The following is a 27,582-nucleotide window of genomic DNA, read 5'->3' as shown; positions in this document are numbered from 1 at the left end:
GCATTTTGATGGTATTTAAAGTTAAGAGACTGGATTGGCTCCAAGTCGGTGAGAGGAGATAAAGAAGAAAAGCAGTGATCCCTGACTATTCCAGAGGTTTGGAGAGTGCAGAGATGAAGAACTGACACACGAAACAGAGCAGGAGTCGTCGGTGAAGGAGGAGGCAAACCAGGAGTTGTCTGGTCAAATAAAATGAGAGTGGAGAATTGGTTATTGGTATCAGTGAGGCATTGGGCATTTAAAGTGCTCTCAGGGAATTCCTACGGTCAAAATTCTAGGTAAAATTTAAGAAAGAGTTGGGGGTGGACATTTGGTGCAATGCTTAAGATGCTGTTTGGTTGAGATGCCTGCATTCCTTGTCAGACTGCTTGGTTTGAGCCCTGGACCCTCTGCTGCTATCCAACTTCCTGTTATTGCACACCCTGGGAGGCAGCAGATGATGGCTTAAGTACTTGGGGTTCTTGCCACCACGTGGGAGACCCAGATGAAGTTCCAGGCTCCTGGCTTCAGCCTGGTCCATCCTTGGCTGTTGTGGGCATTTGGTGAGTGAATAAGCAGATGGAAGACTTTTCTCAATGTCTCCTTTGTCCCTGTCTCTGCTTTTCAAATAAAATGAAAAAAAAAATTAAGATTTACTTATTTATTCATTTGAAGGCAGAGTTACGCAGAGGCAGAGAGAGAGAGAGAGACAGAGGGAGAGAGAGAGAGAGGGAGAGAGAAATCTTCTATCTGCTGGTTCATTCCTCAGATGGCTGCAACAGCCAGGAGCCAGGAGCTTCTTCCTGGTCTCCCACCTGGGTGCAGGGGCCCAAGGACTTGGGCCACATTCTACTGCTTTCCCAGGACATAGCAGAGAGGTGGATCAGAAGCGGAGCAGCCGGGATATGAACCAGTACATAGCTTTACCTGCTATGCCACAGCGTTGGCCCCTAAAATGAAAATTAATAAATAAATTTTCAAAGTGAGAAAACTGGAGGAGAGGACTTACACATACAATGTCTAGATATTTTGGAGGGATATAATGGAAACATTGGCTCTTTCACAGGTCTCCTTGGCTCCATCTTGGTCCCCACCTTACCATATTTTCCAGGAAGTTTAGTTTAAAGCTCAGGTGCGCAGGCTTCAGAATTGGCTGGCCTCAAAATTCCAACTGTGTCTCTCAGTAGTTCTGTGACTAGAGCAACTTTCTTACCCTCTCAGAGACTCTATAAACTAGGGGTAATAGTACATACAGTGGAGTGTTGTTATAGAGATAAAGTAATGAATATGGGGTGCTGAACTCGACAGCTCTAGGGCTGTGAATATCACCATCTTTCTGAAATGCCAATTTGATCGTAGCAGCGACTCTTCATATAGGACTGAACTTTAGGAAGGGCCATTAACAACGACCTCCACTAGGGGGTGAGCAAGGGAAGAGGGAAGAGAAGGAACCAAAAGAGGCAAGCATGCTGGTTAGCTCTGCTGAAGTCTGCAGATCATGAATTTGCCCAAAATACAGTTTTGATTGGTACTATTTGCAACTGTTAGCGGACCCCTATCACATGTAGCCGAGAGTTACCTTACTGTTCATGAAGAAGAAGGGGATGGGGGGAGATGGTGGGTGGAGAACAAGGTGAAGAGATGGAGGAAGAAGGGGAGGGAGGAATGCCCAGGAAAATGGAAAGAAGGATGGAAAAATGCAGGGAGGGAGGGAGGACAGGAGAACAGAGCCACAGTATCCTCATCAGTAGCTCTTGTTCTCTAAAGGGGAGCAGAGGGAGGCCCGTCTAGGAAAGGGGTGGGGAAAGAGGAAAGTGAAGAGGAGGAAGGGGAGGGGAAGGGGGAGGGAGGCTTGAGGCTGGTTAGAGGAATGAACGACTGCAAGCATTTCTGGTGACACTGCCCAGGCACCCTGCAGCACCGCAGACTCCCTTTGGACAGAGATCCAGGGATCCCTGGGGCTGAGTTGAGAGGCTGAAGGACTGCAGAAGAGCTAGAGAGGGGCCAAGCAAACCATGGTAAGCTGTTCAGCCTGAAAGATTTCCAGCGTCTCAGACGGAAACTCTTCTCAGGCTCCTAGAGGCAGGTGGCAAGGGACAAGAAGCAACTCATTTCATGTTTCTGGTTTTATAAAACATAGAAATCAAAAATGCTCTCTGAGTCTCAAAAGAGTGATTGTAGAATCTCCCAGATGCGCTGATTTCCTCTCCTTGACTATGACTCTGGTGAGATTTTTGAAGTACTCTTGAGTTTGATAATCTTTCAACTAAACACAGTGGCTGAGAAGGGATACGCTTCAGAAAATATGGTTTTAATATGTGCACGATACTCTATGGTTTTGTCACTTGAGCTGCTCAGAGGTGTGTTTCCTAAAATTTGGGGGAAAAATAAACTGCTTTTCTTTCCTGATGTCTGTTTGGCTATTTAATTCTTCCAGGTATTTAAGGCATTGGCCCATAATAACCAAGTGTGAGATGATAGCATTAATACATTAAGTACCAAGAACAATTTTTGGACTATTTATGTTAAATATTAAATAGTTTGATTTAACAATACTCAGCAGAAAAACAGGTGCTAAAATCTACTGAAATATAGAAAAAGATCTGGGCAGCCATGGTCAACAACTTGAGAATAAAACATGACAACTCTATGCACCAATTTTGAGGTATATTTGTTGTTACCTTTTTTACCCATGTGTGAGGAATCTATTGCCTTGGAGAGGGATAGTAGCGTGGGTGTTTTATTGTGAAATTTAAGGAAGTTGTAGGCTGTGAATTTGTGGTGAGCAGCATGGTCTAAATGTAATTTTGTCTTTCATTTGAAGATATTTCCATGGAAATGCCAGAGCCCTCAGAGGGGATTGTGGAACGCCTTCAAGTTGTGGGTCTGGGCAACACTCTGCTGTGGTATGTTGTGATAGTTGTACCTCGCCAAGACTTTTGTTCAACCTATGTTCATTTTTCTTAAATAACCACTGTGAATACATCGTCACAGAGAAAACAGTCAGGTAGACAGGTGTTAAATCCAACCTTTCCGGAAACATCCCCAAAAGTCTCCCTCTTACCCTTAGTACTTTTCCAGAAACTTCCTAATCCTATCTTTACCTGCTACCTTCCTTGCTGTAAAGCCCAAATCCTGATGATCTCACAAAAGCCTTCAGCTATGGAATAATGTCAACTCAGACATCTCTGATAAGGCACTCAACAATCTGTACAGACTTTTCAGTTTTTTTTTTTTTTTTTTTTTTTGACAGGCAGAGTGGACAATGAGAGAGAGAGACAGAGAGAAAGGTCTTCCTTTGCCATTGGTTCACCCTCCAATGGCCGCCGCTGCAGCCGGCGCACTGCGCTGATCCGATGGCAGGAGCCAGGAGCCAGGTGCTTTTCCTGGTCTCCCATGGGGTGCAGGGCCCAAGCACCTGGGCCATCCTCCACTGCACTCCCTGGCCACAGCAGAGAGCTGGCCTGGAAGAGGGGCAACCGGGACAGAATCCGGCGCCCCGACCGGGACTAGAACCCGGTGTGCCGGTGCCGCAAGGTGGAGGATTAGCCTAGTGAGCCGCGGCGCAAGCCAACTTTTCAGTTCTGATCAAGCAAATGTTACTGTGCCCCTCACATGTTTCTTATGGCATATCTGCCTTGTGCCACCTGGGATCTGAGTGCTCTTTTCATTTAACAAGCATTTTCTGAGACCCTAAATTGTGTCACCATTACACAAGGCACTGAGGATACAGCAGTAGTCACAAGCTTCTTCTATCTTAGAACTTACACTGTAGTGGGATGTTCCTTCAAAATTCTGTTCAAAATGTTTAGTATATGATGCTCTTTATCCATGAATCACATCTGTTTCCTACTTCTCTATCCATTTTGATAATTGTAGATTAATTGTATTTTGTTTGTGACTGCTATCCTTTGTTCAAAACTATTAGGAAACCCTAAGAATTGGATAGATGTCTTATTTGCTATTTATCCACAGTGCTTGCTGTACACTGTGCAGACTCAATAAGCATTGACAACTCTGAAAACTTTTACTTCATTACATATCTGTGCTTCACATCAATCATTCTGTGATTACAATGGCACATATGTTTATGGGGGCATTGTGCAGCTATGTGTTTAATTTAGATTCAAATCCCTCACATTAGAAGGTCCCACGTGTTTATTAAACACCAGCCACTGAGTATGTTTGTGTTCAGATTTAATAAATGTCATAATCTTTCATCATTTTGTTTTGTAAATTAATCATAGTACGTGGCTAGGTATATGTCTTAGACTGTGTCTGGAGGTCTCCCAGAAGCAGCTGTGCCTACAACAAAATGTTGTACTTGTGATGTGAAAGTGACGACTTGATGTCATTCTTTTGCTTATCTAGCTTCTCCCTTAGGAGAAGAACTAAGGAAACTGATGCATGCGTTTTGACAACAGTTACATATAGAGGCTTTTAAGAAATTATCCCAAGATAGAAAATTGAACTATAAAATGTAAAATTAGATGATATTTCACTTCAGTTATTGTTTTTTGCATTGAAATTAAGAATGTCTGTTTATTCATTATGAATATGAAGGAAAGATTTGAGAATGAAAGCAGATATTTGTGATCATATGGATGTATACATAAACATACCTTCTGATGAAGGGCTCATATCAGGAATCTATAAGAAGTCTCATACAAATCAATAAGAAAAAGACATTCAACAGGAAAGTGTATGTAGTACTTGAAGAGGCATGAAAGAGTATATCTAAATAGCCAATAAATATGAAAAGGGAATACTGGTAGAAATACTGTTTTCTGCATGATTCTAAAGAAAAATCTATGAAAGTTTTTTGGAGCAGAAAATTATAGGATATGTTCTTTTTTTGTTTTAACGATCACTTCAGTTATTGTTCAGTGATTGCTAACCACTAAAAATATATACTTCTGCAATATATTGATTACATTTCTTTTAACAAATTTTGAGGAACTATTATTTTATGGAAGTAAATCTAGAAAGCCACCAAATCTGTGCGAAATAGAATCAGGAGCATAAACATTCCAATCAGGGGTCTAGGTTCTACTTTACATCTGGAAGCAGCTCGGTTGCCTGATGATCACTTAGACTCTTGGGCTCATTCCTCGTCTTAGGTGGCTTAGGTCTGGATTAGCGACAGCTTCTCTGCAGCGTAACGTTAAGACTTGACACAGTTCACACGATGTCTTTCAGATTTCCTGGCATATCATGGAACCAACTGTTGGACTTACCATTATTCTGAAAAACCCATGAACTGGGAAAGGGCTCGAAAGTTCTGCCGAGAAAACTACACGGATTTAGTCGCCATACAAAACAAGGGAGAAATCGAGTATCTGGAGAAGACGCTGCCCTTTAGCCGCTCTTACTACTGGATAGGAATCCGGAAGATAGGAAACATATGGACATGGGTGGGGACCAACAAATCTCTCACCGCAGAAGCAGAGAACTGGGGAGAGGGGGAACCCAACAACAAGAAGACCAAGGAGGACTGCGTGGAGATCTACATCAAGAGGCTCAGAGACTCGGGAAAATGGAATGATGACTCTTGCCAAAAACGGAAGGCAGCCCTCTGCTACACAGGTAGGGGCGGCCAGTGGCAGTGCAGTCTCAGGCTCGGGGCATCCAGATTAAGAGGATAATTAGACTATCCCATCGGAACCCTGGAGGGCGATAACACCTGCTAGTTCATTCTGTAAGACTTACAATCATCTACATAAGCTTGAATCAAGTCACTTCTGAGCATTTTTGATGTGTAAGGCTGGTCCCCACCTCCAGAAACTATACCTTAGATCAAGTTACATCAAGATGATCAGTATCTGTAGGAGGTAAGGAAGGAGGGCTAGACAATCAGTACCACTGAGAACAAGGCACAGGAGTGGAAACTGAGAGTTGGGATCAGTGGAGGGCTTATGCTCATAACACCCCAGTTTCCTCATTGTGAAGTAGGGGCTTGATGCTACCAGTTTCCGCCTTGGCCTGATCTTACATAATTATGTACAAGGAAACATCGGTATAGTTTGGTGTATGAAAATTTCTGGGGACTGGTGTTTCACGTACAAGTTAAGCTGCTGCTTCTGATGCCAGCATTCCATATCAGAGCATGGTTCAAGTCCCAACTGCTCTGCTTCTGATCCTGCTGCCTACGAATGCACCTGGGAAGGCAGCAGAAGATAGCTCAAAGACTTGGTCTCCTGCCACCCATGTGGGAGACCAGAATGGAGTTCTGGGCTCCTGACTTCAGTCTGACCCTGTCCCAGGCTGCTGCAGCCAATTGGGAAGTTAAAAAGCAGAGAGAAGCGCATGCTCTCTTGCTCTTTTTTTCTTTCTCTCAGTCTCTCCCTCTCTCATTGCCATTCTGCTTTCAAATAAACAAAGCTTAAAAAACAAAAATTTCTGTAAAGCCTATGTAGCAATTCCAAAAAGTATTTTTCTAAATTGTATTCCAACAGTGAAACATAGTTAATTTGGTCTCTTCTAAATTGTACTATTTACGACTGTAGCAAATTTAGGCTTTAAAATCTTATTACTGTCTATAAAGAAAGGGATTGTTCAAAAGTGACTGAGGTTAGGCCATGATTTCCATGTGTTTATTACATTAAAAACAAGTAATTCCAAGAGTTGCAATGTATACTCCTCATTTACCCAAAATATTATACAGTGTTAGTATCAGTAAATTCATTCTAAAAGCAAACACATGTCTGTGTTTCTGTGTATATTCCCTATATAGATATTTTGGTATAAATTTTATGCAAAATGTGCTATGAATGTTCCAATAACATTTCCTGTATATTAAAATAGTCTCAGACAAAAAGTTACTTATGTCTACTATGAGTAATAAAATGTAATCACAATAAAATGTATATTTTTTTATCCTCCTTAAAGCTTCCTGCCATCCTGGGTCATGCAGTGGCCATGGAGAATGTGTGGAAGTCATCAATAATTACACCTGCAACTGTGATGTGGGGTACTATGGGCCCCAGTGCCAGTTTGGTAAGCCCCTTTGTTTTCTTTGTTTCTTTTTATATTTAGTCCCAAGAGTCATTATAGCTCATGAGAGAGGCTTTTCTTGAGAAATGGGAAGTTTTGATCAGAAAACTATTCTTTCACAATGTTGCCTTTCCGTAAAGATTTCATAACTCAGCATGAAGTTTCAATTTACTTCTCAACAAGTCTTTGAGCAGCACAAGGAACAGGGAGTTGGGAAAAAAGCTACAAGGATTGCAATCTGGAAATAGGCAGGGTAGATTCCTGTTCTTAAGGAGGTCACAATTTGAAGAGCTTGTTGGGTAAATTAGAACTCTGAAGTCTGGGCCCAGCACTGTGGCGTAGCAGGTAAAGCCCCTCCCTGCAGTGCCAGCATCCCATGTGGGTGCCGGTTTGAGTCCTGGCTGCTCCACTTCTGATCCAGCTCTCTGCTGTGCCCTGGGAAGATAGCCCAAGTGCGTAGGCCCCTGCACTGGCATGGGAGACCCCAAAGTTCCTGGCTCCTGGCTTTGGATCAGCCTAGCTTCAGCCACTGTGACCATTTGAGGAGTGAACCAGCTGATGGAAGACCTCTCTCTCTCTCTGCCTCTGCCTGTCCGTAACTCTGCCTTTCAAATAAATAAATATTAAATATTAATATTAAATGTATTAATATTAAATATAAATATTAAATATTAAAAACTCTAAAGAACTCTAAAGTCTGAAAGAAACTATATCATTTATCATTAGGAAGATGAGTTATCCAGAAGGTATTCTAACTTTTTAAAAAACATTAAATCACGATAGGGTAAGGACAAAGAGAAAAGTTCATAAAATTATAGCATATGTCAGAGACATGTAATAAGAAACTCAACACTCTTATTTGAGCTGGAGATTTCAGGAGAACACAAAGATAAACGTATTCCAGACTCTCAAGGGATTCACACTTAATTCACTAAATTATTCATATACGTAATGGAGTCTGGTGAAAGCAAGATAAATTGGAGGAAGCTTGTAGAGGCTGGAGATTTCCCCACAAAGGAAAGTGGCCCTTATTTGGCTACTTGACACCTGCGATTGCCCTGAAAGCAGAGCACAGGATGGAGAGACTCATCAGGAATCCAGTGAAGCCACTCAGAGTCATGGGGGTGGAAATGGATAAAGGCAAACACATAGCTTCAAAGTCAGGGTCTTCGACTCAGCCACCTTTTCACAGATGTTGGTTGAAATTTCAAAACTATGAAGTATCTGGTATATAAAATAGAAAAATTACAAGGAAAAACAATCAGTGTTTTTAAAGAATAAAGAAATAAAGGCAAAATAAATTTAAATGTCAATTAATTAATTAATTAAATAATTAACTCATTTTACTGGATCCCTGAGCCATGACTACTACCCAATAGTTCACCATTACCCTATTGCCGAATTTTATTTTTTAATCTTTGTATCACCGGTGTATCCATTTACCTCTTTTTTTTTTAAACTTATCCTTTTTTATCTTGGTTTCTGACATATTACTCTTTTCTGATTCTCTTTCTACTTGTGATAATTGTTCCTTATCATTTTCATTATAATTTCTCATTGTCTGTTCTTTGACTGTTGTTCATCTCATTCCACATGTTTGCTTTGGCCCAACTTCCTGGCTTTTGTATGCTCACAAATTTATGTAACCTTTGGATTAATAAATATGTCTGCAGCCCTGAATTCCAAGTGTGCTAAGGATATCCCTTGCGATGTCCAAAAGACTGTAAAGTTAATTGCCCCAGTCACAGAGAGAGTGAGAGAACTCCCATCTGCTGGGTCATTTTTTTTTTTTTTTTTTTTGACAGGCAGAGTGGACAGTGAGAGAGAGAGACAGAGAGAGAAAGGTCTTCCTTTGCCGTTGGTTCACCCTCCAATGGCCGCCGCTGCAGCCGGCGCACCGCGCTGATCCGATGGCAGGAGCCAGGATCCAGGTGCTTTTCCTGGTCTCCCATGGGGTGCAGGGCCCAAGCACCTGGGCCATCCTCCACTGCACTCCCTGGCCATAGCAGAGAGCTGGCCTGGAAGAGGGGCAACCGGGACAGAATCCGGCGCCCCGACCGGGACTAGAACCCGGTGTGCCGGCACCGCAAGGTGGAGGATTAGCCTATTAAGCCACGGCGCCGGCCTCGCTGGGTCATTTTTTTAAAAAAATATTTTGTTTATTTGAAATACAGAGTTACAAAGAGAGAGAGAGAGAGAAAGAGAGAGAGAAAGAGAGGTCTTCTATCCATTGGTTCACTTCCCAAATAGCTGCAATGACCAGAGCTGAGCTGATCTGAAGCCAGGAGCCAAGAACTTCTGGGTCTCCCATATGGTTGCAGAGGCGCAAGCACTTGGGCTATCCTCCACTGCTTTCCCAGGTGCATTAGCAGGGAGCTGGATAGAAAGTGGAGCAGCTGAACTTGAACCAGCGTGCATATGGGATGCCGGCGCTGCAGGCTGGGGCTTTAACCCACTGCGCCACAGCACAGGCCCTCTGGTGCACTTTACAAATGGGTAGGGTTGCATCATACTAAAGCTGGGTGCTTAGAACCCAACCAGAGGTCCCATAAGAGTGGCAGGGACCCCACTACTTCAGCCGTCATCTGCTGTCTTCCAGGGTGTGCATCAGCAAGACGCTAGAACAGGGACCAGAGCCGGGACTTGAACCTAGGCACTCTGACATGGGGTGAAGTGCTCCCAAGCAGCATTAAGCTTAACTGCTAAGGAAAGCACCCGCCAGCTTTCCTTTTGAGTATTTTCTTTTTCATCTCAGTATGTGAAACCACCATAGGCATTCTGGTATGAGAGTCTCTCACCTCACCCAACATTTATACAAGGCAGCATACTACAAATGTTTGTAACTTTTTCCCAATTTATCTCCTACTTGTCAACTCTTGAATTCATTATCTTTCTTGCAGGTGTTTTTGCTCATCTCCTAGATGAGATTCACACATTTAAATTAGCTCCCCTCAAATGTATTGTTCACACTAAAGGCAGACTGATCAATTAAAAAGAATCAAAACACAACACACATGTGACAAGCCACCCTTTAATTTCTACAAACATTTGTCCTACAAAATGAAATCTCAGCTCCTCAAGACCTAAAGTAATGTTTAACATATAATTGGTGCTCACTGAATCATTTTTTAAAAGATATTTTATTTTAGCTTCTTTTTTGCTAATTATACCTCTCAACATTCTCTGCTTTCTCTTTCCTTCCAGAAACATCATGTTACATGTATTTCTCCACATTCATCACGTGCTCTTTGTATCATATTGGCTTTGCTCATGGCCTTGTTTATTATTTTGCACATGGCTAATATATTTGCTCATCTTTAAGACATATTTCAGGGATGATTTCTTCCAGAAAGATCTCTGGACTGCAGGACAGGCTAAGTGTCCCTGTTCTGTGTACTGATAGCTCCACATAGTTCTTTCTCCTTTCCCCCATATTTGTTAAGGTCATCTGTTTACTTGTGTGTCTGCTGGTGTGAAAAGTTTCTTAAGATCGATGTGTGTCCTACTCATCATTGTCTTATACTTAATCAGAAACTTTCTAGAGAGTCTTATTTGTAAAATTTAATTTACTTTAACTTGGACTTTTATTGTATATGGAAAATAACAGGAGGTCACAATGATGGTTTTCTTAAGATTTTAAAGACAGTTATAGATGGATAAATGGATAGATAGATAGATAGATAGAGAGACAGATAGAGGTCTTCCATCTGCTGATTCACTCTTTAAATGCCTGCAACAGCCAGGGCTGGGCCATGTCAAAGCCAGGAGCCAGGAACTCTATCCTGAACTGGGGTTTGAACTGGGACACACCAGCACTTTAATATGGAATGCTGGTGGCTTAACTCACTGCAGCATAATGCCAGCCCCTCTCAAAACATGAGTGTTGAAATATTTCCCCAATTGCATGGTAAAGCCTTTGATTTCCAAGTCTTCATTTAATCTACTGTACTACCAATTAGAGGAAGGAAATAGATATAATTTCTGGAGGGATTATAAAAATCAGAAGACCTAATGTTCTGAAACTGAGTAAGAGATGATGAAGACAGACTTGAAACTGAGCTGCTTTGCAGACTTTTATTTTCTTCTCTTTTAAAGAAGACTGGAGATCTGCCCCTTCTTTGAATCCCCCGTTCCCAAGACTCTTGCATACTCAGGAGCCCTGGTATAAGAGTTATTTCACAACTGAACTGGTCATTTCTACTGAAATCTATCTGGGTTAAAAACTCTCAAGATAATTCCAAAGATCATAATCTTTGAAGACTGGCTAATGTTTAATTAGAATTTCTTAGTGAGCCAGGCTTTAAGCCCTTGACTTACATTAACTGAATTTTATTTAGTTCTCCCACCAAGTCTATGAAGTTAACACAATTACCATGGTTCCTTTGTTACACACGAAGAAACTGAAATTGGAAGGTTTAAGTAACCTTGCTTACAGGCACAAGGGTATCAACTGACAGGACTATGATTCAAACCCAGATCTCAGGTCACCTTAACATTTCTCAGTGCTGCTTTTCTTTTTCTTTATCAAAGTGATGCAGTGTGAGCCTTTGGAGGCCCCGGAGCTGGGGACCATGGCCTGCACTCACCCTTTGGGAGAGTTCAGCTTCAGTTCACAGTGCGGCTTCAGCTGCTTGGAGGGAACAAACTTAACTGGGATTGAAGAAACCACTTGCGGACCACTTGGAAATTGGTCATCTCTAAGACCAACCTGCCAAGGTGGGTAACTTCATAGTAGAGGTTTTGTCTCATCTTTGTCACGGCTTCAAAATCTGAAATGTGCAGTGAAGTCCTGCCAAGACTGTTCCCTCTTTTGGAGCATAATTTATCCTAATTTAGAATACACTATAGTGCTCTCCAAGGGGTTATTTATAAAATTAAGAAGAAAAGCCTCCAAACAAAAAAAATCACAACCCAGTGCCTCTAAAGTCATCTCATAGCATGCAACATGATTTATAACAACACAGTGAGTGTGCTAGTGCTGGCTTAATTTTTTTTCACTTTTTATTTTTCTCATTGCCGTGGCATGAAGAATCAGTCTTGCTGAACCTTGGTTGAATTTTGTTCCTCTCCTCTCAGTAGCACCTATTTCATGTGGTGTCCTACTTAGCACCAAAAAATTTCCTTCCCAAGGGGATGGAGGTCTTTCTTGGCTGTTTTATTTGGTTTATTCTTAAAATCAGCCTTTACTTTTCCTCGCGCACAAACCCTTACAGGAATACAACTGTTGTGAAAAACAAAAATGCAATCTCTTTGTCTTTTTTAAATTTTCATTTGAAATATGGTAGGCTTTTTTCTTCCTTGACTATCAAGTTTATCCTCATATGGGAGAAAACTTGTGGCATATTAGCTTGTGAAGTTTTGGGTATGATTTCTACATTGATGCTCTAACTCACTAGCTCAAGTAGTAAAGAACTATCCAAATCCTTTATTGAAATGATACAACTCAATCAACATAACTATTGATTTTACAGAAATTGGACTTGCTTCAGAGAACTGGGATGCTTTTCAAAACTGCTTGGGTAACCTTTAGAACAGGTACAAAAGTGTAAATTCTGTACATTCACTGAGAATATTCTAGAAACACTCTTGAGGCAGAGGCAACACATGGCACTTCCAACAGAGTTGGAGTCACCATGGCTAGGGCAGCAGCCTGGAGGATCCAGCCCTCCTCCAGGGGTCTTTCAGTGCTCTCTGGTTTTTGTATTTGACTCACCACCCACCCTTATTCTCAAATAAAGTCTGAAATGTCTAATTTCTAGATTTCATGTGTTCCACAGTTGAGTCAGCCAGATTTGGCTGGAAATCTCTGGTCAATGAAGTGTCTCTGTTCTGAAATACTGTTGTTTGTTCCTACTGAAGTCATCCAGTGTGAGCCTCTGACAGCACCTGATCTGGGGACCATTGATTGTAGTCATCCTCGGGCTGTCTTTGGCTTTACCTCTACGTGCACCTTCAGCTGCTCAGAAGGAGCCGAGTTAATCGGGATGAAAAAAACTGTTTGTGGATCATCTGGAATCTGGTCCAGTCCTACCCCAAAATGTCAAAGTGAGTAAGTTTGCTCTAATGTACCAAAGACTTAAAGATGGAGCTGGTGGAAAAGTAGATGGCAGAGAAAGGCATGTTGAACTTTTAAATTTTGTTTTGCTAAATATATATGATATAAAATATATGAATTCATTTATCATAAATGCTTAGCTGTTCATGCCTCCTCCTTTAGTGACATCGGTTTCTGTATTCATCCTCTTCCCAACTTGGCAGTGAAAATCTAAACCCACTGTCTATTGATTCATTTCTTCTCTGGTTTTCTATTCCATCATAATCTGACTTCTCGGTTAGTCCATTGAAATATTTCTGCAATAGTCACCAATAACAACCTAATTCCCCATATAGTAGATGCTTCAGGTGACTCCCAAATCTGTACAGAAAAGACATTTCTCCCTCATTTTTGTATATTTGATACAATAACAGGAAATAAATGCTAAATTATCATATGAAAGAATCATGACCCATCCTTGTTCCTGGGACCATCTGCTTAGATGATACAAATCTCTAAATGGTAGGATTTGTATTAGCACCAAGGGAATGTGCTCTGTGGGTATCCACAGTGCAGCGAAGGAGATGAGAGAAGGCAAAGAAGCTGAAAGCAGAGGACTGCATATCAGCCTCACTGGGGCATTTCCTTTTAAGCCCTGGCTGGTGTCCAGTTCTTCATCATCATCAAGCCAATAGGTGTTCTCTGTTTAAAGCCTCTGGAACTTAAATGTCCTGTAAATTATAGATTTTGAGTATGGGTGTGGAAGCACTTTGAAAAGGCTCATTAAAGTACTATGGAGAATAAAGGACATAGACTGAGTGAAAATGAAAAGTCAGGATCCTTTACCTGGTGGCATCAGAAGACAGATTTTCCTTGTACTGATTTCACTGATGGCTCCCAAATTATCTTAGTTTATACTTGGAAGAGGAGAAACGGAGGTGTCTTTATGGAAGTAAGGGGAAATGGTAGGTCTGTATCATTTGGAAGATAGATAAGTGCAAGTCCTTGGTGTGTAAACCATAAATGCTTAATTTTGCATAATTGCTTTAAATTAAAAGTATTAACAGTTCCCTTAGACTGACAAATGCCCAGTTCAGATTACTGTCTTTTATTTTTTCCAACATTGTATTCTATTTTCTAGTTCCTCTCTGTGTTTCAGAATTACAATCATTGAACTAGGCCATGGAATTAAATGTCATGAGGGCCACTTCTCAAAAATTTTATATGTATTCCCAGGAATTCCATAAATCACAAATCTGGGAATTGGGATTCTATAGGCACAGAGAATCTCTGCTGTAGACTTATAATGGGTCTTCCCATGTCTGGTTTTTAATCTATCAGATTATATCAATTGGGCTATTCTTGGAAAATACAGGGTAGAAAAATTCAAATATCCAAGGGCCAGCATGGTGGCACGGGAGGTCAAGCCACCACCTGCAACGTCAGCATCCCATATGGGCTCCAGTTCATGTCCCAGCTGTTAATGTCCTCAGAAGAGCAGTGGAAGATGTCTTGGGTGTTTGGGGCCATGCACCAACACAGGAGACCTGGAGGAAGCTCCTGGCTCCTGACTTTGGCCTGACTCAGTGCTGGCTATTGTGGACATCTGGAGAGTTAACTTGCAGATGGAAGATCTCTCTCTCTCTCTCTCTCTCTCTAACTCTGACTTTCAAAAAAAAAAAAAAAAGGAATGAATTTAAAAAAAAAGAAAAAGAAAAAGTCAAATATCCCAAAATGAGGCAGAGGTCATTCTGTAGACTGACGCTATGTACCTTGCTGATTTCTCTTTCAGAAGTGGACAGAAGCTTCTCTATGATCAAAGAGGGTGACTATAACCCCCTCTTCATTCCTGTGGCAGTCATGGTAACTGCCTTCTCTGGGTTGGCGTTCATCATTTGGCTGGCAAGGCGACTGAAAAAAGGTATGTGAGTTTACCTTCATATGAAAATAATACAACTTTAAAGGGCAAGAAAAACAAATCCATAGGAAATTAAATGCCATAGAGTTGACTGAAGCAGGGTGCCAAGCTTCATGCTCTGCAGTCATCAGTACCCAGAGACCTATAAATCAGTCCATTGCACACCTCATTAAAGCAAACTGACTGATATTTGCTTCTTATCAAATATTTTAAAAACGCCTGTTATCTTCAGAGTAGCTTGCTAGGGTAATAATAGTTCAATGAGGCTGGCGCCACAGTTCAATAGGCTAATCCTCCACCTAGAGGCGACGGCACACGGGGTTCCAGTCCCGGTCGGGGCGCCGGATTCTATCCCGGTTGCCCCTCTTCCAGGCCAGCTCTCTGCTGTGGCCCGGGAGTGCAGTGGTGGATGGCCCAAGTGCTTGGCCCTACACCCTATGGGAGACCAGGATAAGCACTTGGCTCCTGCCTTCAGATCAGCGCGGTGTGCTGGCCACAGCGTGCCAGCCACAGCGTGCTGGCGGCGGCGGCCATTGGAGGGTGAACCAATGGCAAAGGAAGACCTTTCTCTCTGTCTCTCTCTCTCACTGTCCACTCTGCCTGTTAAAAAAAAATAATAATAGTTCAATGAGATAGTTTAATGGTTGTTTATTCAAATTTTGAAAATGAATACATAATCTCTGTTCTGTGAGAGCCTATATGCCTTTGATTTCTGAGTCACAATTCCACTAAGAAGTGAATTTAATGTCAACTAAGGTTTACAAGGTATTTGCTCCCAAATACCTGACCCCTCAGAGTCACCTGTCTGCCACCTGACATGGGTTGCATTGTTGCTGGGGAAAATGCCCATGCCTTTTCCCTAGTGTCTATTCACCAAGGCCACAACTCCAACCAAATACACCATATATACTTTCCCTCTCCCTCTAGACTGGAGGAGAAAGGAAATAAGAAAGGCTGCCTTCAGGAGTTACTACCTGCTGCTTGGAATGGTAGATAGAATATCCTCAGAGAAGAACAACAGCATCATTACCTCTATAGTGGGTGTGTCCTTAAGTAGGACCAACCCACCAGTACAGACCCACAGTCTGCATAGTAATGCCAAACTCACCTGGCAGAACCATTCAAGGCTTTGGAATTCATGAACATTGGGCATCTATTAAGAGACCCATGTTTCAAGTTTGGGAATCATGGATGACCTCAAAATAATTGCCAACCAATTGCCTTGTGCTGTTCTTATGTCGGGTCAGTTGATACCACTTTAGTTTTGCTTCTATCAAATTAGTCAGTATATTCTATTTTCTGAATATGATATGTAAATGCTGTCCCTATTCTATACAAGTACAAGAACTTCATTAATATCCGGAAAACACGGAGCAGTTAAAATGTCTGCACTCCTGCTATCAGAAACCCTTCAAAGATTGGATTCCACCCTCCTGTGGTGCTGGACTAAATACTTAAATATTGCCTTAGTGCAAAAGGAAAATGACATTTTCTCTCAATATAAGATTATCTTTTCCCTTGAGACTCCAAAACCTGACCCGAATAGCCCTCCCTCCCTCCCTCCCTCCTTCCCTCCTTGCTTCCATGAACTTCTAGAACTGAGGAAATAGACTAGAGGGGGTAGAGAATATCCATGGGATAAGGTGGTTCTTAAATAAATAACAGAGATCTTAGGGTTGCAAGTCATCTTTTTTTCTTTTTTTTAATTTATTTGACAGGTAGAGTCATAGACAGTGAGAGAGAGAGACAGAGAGAAAGGTCTTCCTTCCATTGGTTCACTCCCCAAATGGCCGCTACGGCTGGCGCGCTGTGCCGATTCGAAGCCAGGAGCCAGGTGCTTCTCCTGGTTTCCCATGGGGTGCAGGGCCCAAGCACTTGGGCCATCCTCCACTGCACTCCCGGGCCACAGCAGAGAGCTGGACTGGAAGAGGAGCAACTGGGACTAGAACCCGGTGCCCATATGGGATGCCGGCGCCGCAACTGGAGGATTAACCAAGTGAGCCATGGCGCCAGCCCCAGCAAGTCATCTTAATAAGAAGGACTTATGCCCAAATTCCAAAATCATTCAATAAATGTTTGTAGATTTGAAAGAATTTTGAGATTCGATGATTGTTTACAGCCCTTGTCTCAACTGTTGAGGAACAGTGCTTTTTCCTTCGTAGTATTTTTGAACTCTTTATTTAGTGCAGGGTTAATCTTATGGGTATAAAGTAAACAAAAAGTAGATCTTTGTAAAAATTAAGAATGGGAATAGGAGAGGGAGGAGGGAGAAGGGTGGGAGTGTGGGCAGGAAGGAGGGTAGGATGAGAATATCACTCTGTTCCTGAATCTGTATATATGAAATACCTGAAATTTATATACCTTAAAAATTTAAAATTAATAAGAATAAAAATTAAAAATTAAGGAAAAAGGATAAGAAAGGAAGGAGGAGCTATGGTGGGAGCATGTGTGGGAATTATCACTATGATCCTAAATCTGTGTACATGAAACACATGAGACATGTATTTAGTGAGGTGTTAGCTGGGTGAGGCTGTCTTATAAGAAGGGGTGAGAAAAGCAATAAGGTTGTTTTTAAATTTTTTACCTTGGAGTCATTTCTGTACAAGATCTCAAACTGATAACTTGAAAACTGCATACCCCTGCTGTGGGAATCGGTGTGGGGCAAACAGGAAACAGATAACGGGCAGTTAGGGTGGTTACAGTTATGCCAACAAAGAGAACAGAAGCCCCGAAGCATCACTGGCTTTGTAGGAGAGTCAAAGTTTCTTTAATGGAATATTTAAATAGTTTTCATTTGAGAGACATCTACCAATATCTCCGACTTTCGAATAAATGACTTTGTCTTCCAAATATTTTAGTCATAAGTTGGTTCTTTAAAAGATAAAGAATATTTTTTCCCCATGGAGACAATGTTAAAAATGATGGCTAGTTTCCCAGGCTACTATACAGGGTTTTTCTTATACAAAATATGATGGATGCGTTCACAAGGATTAAAGTAAAAGCTAACAAATCAGTGGGTACTAGGGGATTTCGAAATGTGGAAAATGCAATTAAGAATAAAAATATGAACTTTGTTTCTCAACATGGACTCCATCAGGCTGAAGGCAGTCTTGTGAGTGTCATAGGTAGTCTAATCCGAAAGAACTGGACGTCCTAGAAAGTGACACGCGTGGTAGCTTGTGAATGTCTGTGCAGTCTTTTTTTTTTTTTTACATTATGGAAAGAAGCAAAATAGTTGCCCTTTGAAGACTTCCTATGATTAGGAAACAAAAAGAAGTCAGAAGGAAGGAAGCCAGGATTGGAATTTAGATGCCTAACGATTTCTTATCAAAATTCTTACACAGTTGTCCTTGTTTGGTAAGAAAAATGAACAGGAGCATTGTGAAAGTGATGTTATCATTATTGGTGCAATGCAAAGTCAACAAGCAAAGTACCTTGAGCATCCTAAAACTGCTGTCATGACCTTTGCTCTTGTCTGATCCACTTCTGCTTTGAACCACTGCCGTCTCTTGGTGGCCTTTGCTTTGATTATGGCATTTCCATGATCAGACTGAGAGACTCATGTTTCCTCTCTTATTTTATTCTTTGAGGAAATGCTTCCGGATCTTGAGCCTATTTGTCTAAAATTTCTATAGAAAATTCTGCTAATGTCTGCAGTTGACCTGGGCACAACAATATTTGGCACTGATAGAGCAGAAAGTCTTCTATATTTTACTTTTTCAGTCTGAGTTGTATAAAATGAACCAATTGAAATTTCTGGAGTGTTAGTAACAGTTTCTGCTGTTAATCATTGGTCTCTTCAATTAGGGCATAAACAAGATTAATGGTTTTTCTCACAAATTGGTGTAGATGGTATGCTGGCAGACTTCACAGAATCTCAACCATCCTTCAAATAAGTTATTCTTTTCCCTGTTTGGGAAACTGAAGCCATGATATTTTAGGCCAAATCTAGCACCTCGTGTGAGCAGGGGTCAGAGTCGGATATATTGTCTAAAATCACTAATCTTCTAATTTGTAAGACTATTTTTTTCCTCGGTTGGAAGAATTTTCCACCTGAACCATCACAGAGTGTTAGAACTGGGCATGAAACTGAACATATGCCCCCATTTAGTTCCTCTTTCTTCAAAAAAGAAACCCTCTTGTAAGGAACAGCTTCTTATTCATCTGTTGTGATTTGTTTCATTGTTTCTCAAAGAAAAAAATACATTTTATGAGGATAAGCAGATGGAACCTGAAGTTAATTAATCGGAAAAATTGATTACCCCTGCTCAAGTGCCTTTGTTCTGTCATCAACAGGCTGAGTTTTGGAAGAAAAAAAATTTAAACTAAATATTTATTTATTAATTTAATTATTTTTATTTGAGAGATTGATTGATTGATTGATTCATCTTCTGGTTCCTTACCCAAATGTTCTTCATTGTTGGGGCTGTGTCAGGCCAAACCCAGGTGCTAGAAACTCAACCTGGGTCTCCCACACAGCTGGCAGGGACCCAAGTACTTGAGGCATCACCTGTTATCTCCAAGGGTTAGCAGGAAGCCAGAATCAGGAGCAGAGCTGAGACTCAAAACCAGGCACTCTGCTTTGGGATATGGGCATACCAATCAGCATCTCATGCTGAGCCAAATGCCTTCCTAGAAGAAAAGATTTTAAATAGTATTTCTAACACTTTAAAGAACTAAAGCAGTAGTTGAGCACTCTAAATGTTAGGCCTTGGTCTTAGTATTTTATATACATCTGCTTCTTTTATCAACTCAGTGAGAAAGATACAATTATGCCACTTTTACAGACAAAAAAATTGTGACTTAGACAAGATAAGTAGATATTCAGACACATTGCATTACAGATGGCAAAACGGGATTGGCTTGCATCTGTGCCCAATATCTAGAGTTCTGGCTTACAGACACTGAAATATGAGAATGCTGCCTCCCAAATTATTCTTTCCCCTTAAAAAAGCTTTTTTTTTTTTTGCTTTATTTCCTCTAGATCCCAACTCTACTGTTAATTTATTTATATTTTTCTTTTTAAAAGGAGAATGTAAAACAATTTACAAAATACATTCAACATACCAAATTAAAAAGTAAGAAAAAGAATGTCAGTATTACAGGTACAAAATTAAAGTTGGAACAAAGGCTGAAGTTAGGACACAATGTCCTTAGCATTTGATAGAAGAGGTCCCAGATCTGGCTCTGAGTTTCCTTGCAGTCATTCAAAGAAAGAAGCAAAACCAGTTATGAGATTCACTGTGTTTGTAAGATAAAAGCATATTAGTTGTTCAGACGAAACCAGGCAATTGCTACCAGTGAGACCAGAGTGAAATTCTCTTCATGGATTCAGATAGAGGAGACACTGTGAGATGTAATGCCACATATTCCTACTGTATTAGCAGCCAGTCTCTGAGGGAAGAATCTACAGGTAGGAGGAGATGCCAGATTTGGAAGACACACTGAGAGTGTGACAACCAGGCAATTCAGCCAAGACAACACTGGGGATGGAATGGAACCCTGAGTGCCATCTGCATAAATGTGTGTTCTGATTGCATGTCTACAACTCTTTACTCAGAGTATTAAACCAGTATCCCAAATCCCTTTAAACACAGATGGGTCCACCTAAAAAATAGATAATATGCTTCAAAAGACAGTTCTGAGGATGAAAATCTCTTCTCCTTTAACATAAAATATTAAAATTTTCTACTTTGAAAACTTGAAACTATCTACTTTTTGCTAATGTCATACCTCTATATTCTTTTTTTAGGAAAGAAATCTCAGAAAAGGTAAGTTTTGTCATTTAAGAGTTGCTACATCTGTTGATCCTCTCTCTGATTTGGTTAAGGTACATCTTGTTTCAGCTTAGACATGTCAACCCCCTAGGAGTTATCAATATGGGGTCCCTGTCCAAATGACGTTTCCAGATAAAATGATCGATCTATTAACATCCCTTAAAAACTATGCATGGATGTATGCATGTGTTTATTTATTTATTTTGGTGTTAGTGGAGTTGAAAGAATGAATAAGAAAAAGGGAAGTTTATGGAAAGGGAGTGATTGTCCCTGAAAAAAATTTTTTTGATGAGTAGAAGCATTTTGATTGCAATGCTTCTATTCAGAAGTTGCGTCTCCAGTCTCAATGCTAACACAAAGGGGTAAAAGGACTACTACTTTCAGCAGCATTGACCTCCAGAAATGTGGAAGAGGTAAGCAGCCTGAATGCTACCTACATTTTCCCCAAAGAGGCAATTTTATTTTTCACTTTGTTCTTGAAGCTCAAGTTTCTTCAGTTGCAGAAACAGCACACCTAGAAGAGATGTAGACATGTGAAAGAGCATAGCTCATATGGCAGAAATGAAGATTGCAAAGTATTTTGTAGTCTCAGCTTAGTACTTACTTTGAAATTTTAAGATGGAGAATGTCAGTAAGAAGAATCATGGAGGCAAGACTTTGGTGGCATATGAAGTACCCAGCTGGACAACTGAGGTCCTGCTAAAATGCTGTAAATGAAGTCAGATGGTTGCTGAACCAACCGCAAATTGTTTTTGAAAAGTTCTCAGTGGTTCAGTGGGCTGTGGCTTAGAGTGCAACTGAGAAACCGGGGAGGGATGATGCACCAAAGGCCAGATCATAAAGCAATTTTTAGGCTTTGTAGAGAAATATGGCTTTGTTTTGAGGTCTTTGGGATGTCACCAAAAGAGTTTAAGTAGGTATGTCACCTTGCACTGTGTTTCTCAAGAGGACCACCCTGCACAACAGTATGGCACATGTTGGATGTAGGTGAGCCTGGAGGCCAAAAGATCTATTTTGGAGACACTTTAAGTTAGGAGATTAAAGCTGATGATATTCAGGAGACAAGAGAAAGTAGAATCAACTGAATGTGGTTAGTGGGCTGAGAAGGGGAGAGAGGAATCAAAGCAGCTGCCATGTTTGTGACCTGGAAATGGTGGGTGATGGTAGCATTTATTGTTGAGTAGGGAATATGTATGAAGGGGAAATTTTAGAGATAAAGGTCATGAGTTCAGTTTTGTACAGGTTGAACTTTAGGTGTCATAGGCCACTCGGCTTCTACAAAGCACAGGATCAACCTTGGGCGTAAGACGTACATTTGGGGGATTCTTGCATTTTTAGGAGGTCACTGCCATCCCAGGAGGGGGATCATACCAGGGAGAGAGCAGGAACAGAAGCAGATCAAGAAGGGAATCAGAAGAATAGCAATATCTAAAAGTCAGCTTAGGAAGAGGAGAATGAGAAGAGGTTGCCAGAGACATACAGGGAAGATGAGGAAGCATAGGGGATCATGAATGTTAAGGAAAAAGTAAATGGAAACAGATTCAAATGCAGCCAGGAGAACTGGTAGGTTTCCAGTGAACCTAACAAGGATGCCAGTGCGGAGGCCATTTCAGTGCCCAGACTGAGACAGAAGTCAAATGGTCAAGAGCTGAGGAATCTTTTAAGATGAGGAAGTAGAGGCAGAAATGTCATCATCTCTTTAGAAAAGTTTAGTTACAAAGAAGAAAGAGATGGGGATAACTGGATGGGAACATGGGTCAGTGGAAGTTATTTTGCTCTATTGATTACCCTATCTCCTCTTTAATAGTACAGATAGGGTAGATGGGGTCCTTGTAAAGAAAGGGTCGCTTCCCTGCACTGGCTTCCCTGTTTCTGTGGCAGGAAACCCACAAGATAAAAAGATTTCTTTCATGCTCACACCCACTAAGTGAAAGTCTTTTCTGGCACAATCTACCCAGAGCTGTTTGTGGCCACAGGAACTGTGTTTTAATTGTCACTAAATGGAAGTAGGTCAACTCATTTTTTTTTAAAGATATCCTTGGGGGCAAGATGAGATTGCCAGCTGAAAGAATATTAGCATTAATCACCATATTAAACATATTAAAATTCTCATATTAAGTTTAATGGATCACTGATTTTATAAATCAGTTCATAGTTTTTTTTTTATAAAGATTTATTTATTTATTTGAAAGTCAGAATTACAGAGAAGCAGAAGCAGAGAGAGAGAAAAAGGTCTTTCATCCGCTATTTCACTTCCCAATTGGCTGCAATAGCCAGAGCTGGGCTGATCTGAAGCCAAGAGCCAGGAACTTCTTCTGGGTCTCCCACATGGGCGCAGGCCCCCAAAGACTTGGGCCATCTTCTAGTTAGTAGTTGTTTGTTGGAGTCTTCTGTGTTGGAACAATGCTAAGCTTGGGTGAGATACCAAGAGGAGTAAATCCTTGTCTCTGACCTCAGGGAGTTATTACCCAGTTTGGGAGAAATATAGAAAAAAAATCTGAAAAAATATAAGGCCGAGTATGGTAATGGTGGATGAATTCTGTATTGAAAGAGAGAAATCACATCGTTGACCACAGAAAACTTATAAAAAAAGGTGGAACTTGAGTTGTCTTTCAAAGCATGCATAGGCCTGGAGTATGTGGAGAGAAGCAGAGAGACAAGGCAGTCTAAAAGGGGAAGTGATACAAACAAAGGGATGATGGTGGGACCATGAAAGCATGCTCAGAAGCCAATGGGCTGTTACTGAGGAGCTATGCAGTAGAAGTTGGAAGGGAAGACGGGTCCCACCGACATAGAACTTGAATATCTTAGCAGATGGTTTAGAAGAAGCTAGCAACGAAGAATTATTTGCTCAATTGTCTTAGAACACTGCTTTTTTATTGACCAAGGTGACCTTAACTCATAGTATCATAGAATCGGAAAGGATCTTGGTCCATTTTTATCTTTTTTTTTTTTTTTAATAAACTAGTTAAATAACTTCCCTGCAGCCAGTGACAGAGCAGGTTACAATAAAGCTTTATCAAATATTAATTCCATCTTGCACACTGCTCTGAGTATTTTCTGTGTCTTAAATCATTCAATATTGACTACAGACCTGTGGGAGTAGGTGTTAATAATAGCCCCATTGTAGGTAAGGAAACAGGCACAAGAAATTAAATGGCTAGACTGAGACCACTGAATAAACGGCAAAGCTGAGATTTCTACTCACCTATACCCGGGAATAGTGCTCTTAACCCTTACGCTTCTAGCACTGAGAATTTCTGACAGCTGGGTTAGAATCGTGAGTCCCAGATACCCTACTCATCCAGTAATGTAATTCTTTTCACTCTGAAACCACTGTGTGATGGCACTGAGGAAGGGTGGGGTTGAGGAAGAAGGGTGTGTTTCTAGAATAAGTCAAAGGTAAAATGAACACTATCACATTAAATACAACGTGTCACTTTTTTTTTTTTTTTAAGTCCTTGAACTAACTCTGAGAGAGCTTTATGCTCATTCCTATTAGCCTTTGGAGAGTGAATGAATGACTCCTTGGGCACTTGTGGTTTCAATTCTTTCTGGGTTATTTTGACTTCTGCAAACAGGTTCTGTTTATCACCTCATTTGGTTTCTAGTGTCTAAATTCTGCCTAGGTAAAGGCTACACCCAAGATACACAGGAAGATATGATGCCAACCTCAGAGGAGGGTATATGTGAAATTTTGTTTTTAGAAACATTTTTATCTCTGTATTGGCAAGAACATTTGCAGCTGCTGAACTGTGGTTTACCCTCACGGCTCATCATGAGACCAGAGTCAGAACCTGGTTCTGCCTTTGAAAGGTGCTATTGAAAACACACCACATTTAATTCTCCTCCCATTTCCAAGAAGGAAATAGTTGCATCAACCAAAAAGTGGCATTTGTATCTTAAAACTCAATTTGTCACTATTTCCTTAAATCATATCCCACCACAATCTGGCATGTAGAAATACCACCAATCCTTTCATAAGTTTTGATTTTCTTCAATTTCACTTTCCATTTGAGTATGCCTTCTAGTTTCTTGATTTTCCATTGTGAAAAATTAATATATGGTATCTTTCAACTATGTTAGATCTGGAAACAAGGGCTGCGTTTCAGAAATTTCTGCAAGTATGCTTTGTGGGCCAGGCGCATAAACCACTCTGACCTACTTGAGCCACAGTATGTCTGTATTTACTACCACCTCTGGGTGGTAGGCGTATGAAAGAGGGAGAAGCCCTGCTCAAGTCTCCTGTTCTCATTTGCCTTAAAGTGTTCTGCATCTTGTCCAAGATTCCCAGCTGAAAGCATTTCCTTGCTCTTTTTCTCATCTTTAGATTATTTGCTTTTACTATTAACACTAATTTTTGCATTTTAAAAAACCCCTTATTGGGCCGGCGCCGCGGCTCACTAGGCTAATCCTCCGCCTAGCGGCGCCGGCACACCGGGTTCTAGTCCCGGTCGGGGCGCCGGATTCTGTCCCGGTTGCCCCTCTTCCAGGCCAGCTCTCTGCTGTGGCCAGGGAGTGCAGTGGAGGATGGCCCAGGTGCTTGGGCCCTGCACCCCATGGGAGACCAGGAAAAGCACCTGGCTCCTGCCATCGGATCAGCGCGGTGCACCGGCCGCAGCGCGCCAGCCGCGGCGGCCATTGGAGAGTGAACCAACGGCAAAGGAAGACCTTTCTCTCTGTCTCTCTCTCTCACTGTCCACTCTGCCTGTCAAAAAAAAAAAAAAAAAAAAAAACAAAAAAACCAAAAAAACCTTATTTTAATTTATAAATCTCTTATTTTTCTTTCAGCAAGGATGACATATTAATCCACCCTCTGTGAAAGAAAATTCTCGGCATAGTAAAGAGTCATTAGATCCTTCAAATTCCATGAAAAGATTTGTGTGATGTTGTCTCCTATACCAAAGATGACGTGTGTCCTCTTCAGTGCATCTGGAAAGAGTTCTACGTGGCCAACAGCTCCTTCTGCTCCTGCTTTGTCCCTCGCTCATCTCCCAGCCCCACCTCACAATGATTTAGATAGCTCAGTCTTTTATTATTTTTTTCTGTGGAAAAAAACACAAGATCTTCAGGGAAAAGGATAACCGTGGAGTATAAAGATGTCTTATGTTGCTCTTTCTTGTCTTTTGTTCATAATTTCAACTCAGTGCTGTGCCTGACAGCATAACACTTGGAAATACAGTGAAAATTTGTAAATACAAAAACTCAGATAAAATCTTACCTCTTCTGTCTTCTGTATACCATGATTGTGCATTCGTAGATCACTGATACTACTATAGCTTTCCAACTCCAGTGAAATAATGGTTGATAAAAGTTCTATGTGCACCATAACCTAAAGGGAGGCTGTCCTGCGGTCATGCCCCTTCTCAGCTGGCTGACTTCCTCAGGAGCATATCATGAGCACCAAACAAAAGCAAAGAAGAAAAAAGCAGCCATAGTTATGGATTTTGCTCTTCTCATTAGACCCATATAGATTTCTCATGGTTAAAGCTTCTTTTATGACCACTACGTGGTTAATAAAGAAGTATCATGCTAGCTGCAGATGACATCTCTTTGAACTCTTTGAGTTCAACAAGCAGAGAGAGTCTGTAACTCACTCTCAAATGTTCCCCCTTCCCACCTTTTAAGCCTCCTTGTAATTTGCCCAGAATGTGTCTATTTTTTAAGACTCATCCCATGCATCTCTCATCCTTACCACTTGTTTCATAACTAGTCCTCCACTAATCCAATCTGAGGCAACCTCCCGTTTCTGGCATCCCACCTCGAGGTTAGCCTGTAATATGCAATTTTGCATATAAATATAACTTGTTGACTCACCTAGTGTCAAGGGTTGAATTTTTTAAGGAAAGATTATTTATTTATTTATTTATTTTAAAGGCAGAGAGAGAGAGAGAGATGCAGAGACAGAGAAATAGAGATCTTCCATCTGCTGGTTCACTCCTCAAATGGCCACAACCACTGGAGTTGTACCAGTCCAAATCTAGGAGACTGAATTCCATCCTGGCCTCCCACATACCTCGCAGGGGCCTAAATACTAGCACATAATTTACTGCTTTCCCAAGTATGTAAGCAGGGAGATGTACCAGAAGTGAAACATGGGATTTGAACTGCCACTCCTATATGGGATATGGACATTGCAAGAATGGCTTAACCCACTGCACCACAATGCTGGCACCATTTTCTTATGAGAAAATAGGGCCTTGTCAGAAATTAGTTGGAAATAACTCTATCTCCCTTGTTCTTTGGCCAATACAGCTTTCATAAAAGTTTGTATGTGCTTTGAAAATGGCTTTTTGGTAAACTTACGTTTTCTTTTCTCAAAGCCATCTTATATTCTGCCTTGCAGCAAGGGATGTTGCAAGAAGCTCCCCACTTTGTGCACTATAAATCTTGGATACACCACTGACACTCATGTGGCTTTGTGTGTGTTTTCTGGTATTCTACAGTGTACAACTTGCAAAGACTCAGATGGCAACCCTGTAAGTACTCAATTATCCAAGACACCAGGGCTAGGAAATCCATGTAGAGACTATTTCTTGGCTGTAAGATCTGTATATTTCTAAAAATACAGGGGCCAGTGCTGTGGCGTATCGGGAGTGCTGACATCCATATGGGTGATGGTTCAAGTCCCAGCTGTTCCACTTCCCAGCCAGCTCTCTGCTATGGCCTGGGAAAGCAGTAGAAGATGGCCCAAATCCTTGGGCCCCTGCACCTTCATGGGAGACCCAGAAGAAGCTCCTGGCTCCTGGCTTCAGATCAGCGCAACTTCAGCCATTACAATCACCTGGGGAGTGAGCCAGCGGTTGAAGACCGACCTCTCTCTCTCTCCCTCCCTCCCTCCCTCCCTTTCTCTCTCTCTCTCTCTGCTTCTCCTCCTCTTT

At 41.3% G+C, this 27,582-nt stretch overlaps 1 protein-coding gene across 1 annotated transcript; it reads left to right on the top strand.

The window, feature by feature from the left end:
* Positions 1-1,847: 1,847 nt before the first annotated feature.
* Positions 1,848-25,916, top strand: SELL (selectin L). The gene is given in 9 exon segments (NM_001082352.1): positions 1,848-1,997; positions 2,804-2,885; positions 5,179-5,565; positions 6,868-6,975; positions 11,503-11,688; positions 12,832-13,017; positions 14,799-14,927; positions 20,677-20,695; positions 25,493-25,916. Coding segments are annotated over 9 exon segments (1,131 nt in total). The 5' UTR covers positions 1,848-1,994; the 3' UTR covers positions 25,524-25,916.
* The last annotated feature ends 1,666 nt before the right edge of the window (positions 25,917-27,582 follow it).

The sequence above is a fragment of the Oryctolagus cuniculus genome, chromosome 7 (assembly GCF_964237555.1).
Source record: "Oryctolagus cuniculus chromosome 7, mOryCun1.1, whole genome shotgun sequence".
NCBI classification, from domain to species: Eukaryota; Metazoa; Chordata; class Mammalia; order Lagomorpha; family Leporidae; genus Oryctolagus; species Oryctolagus cuniculus.
This window is presented reverse-complemented; position numbering and strand designations above follow the sequence as displayed.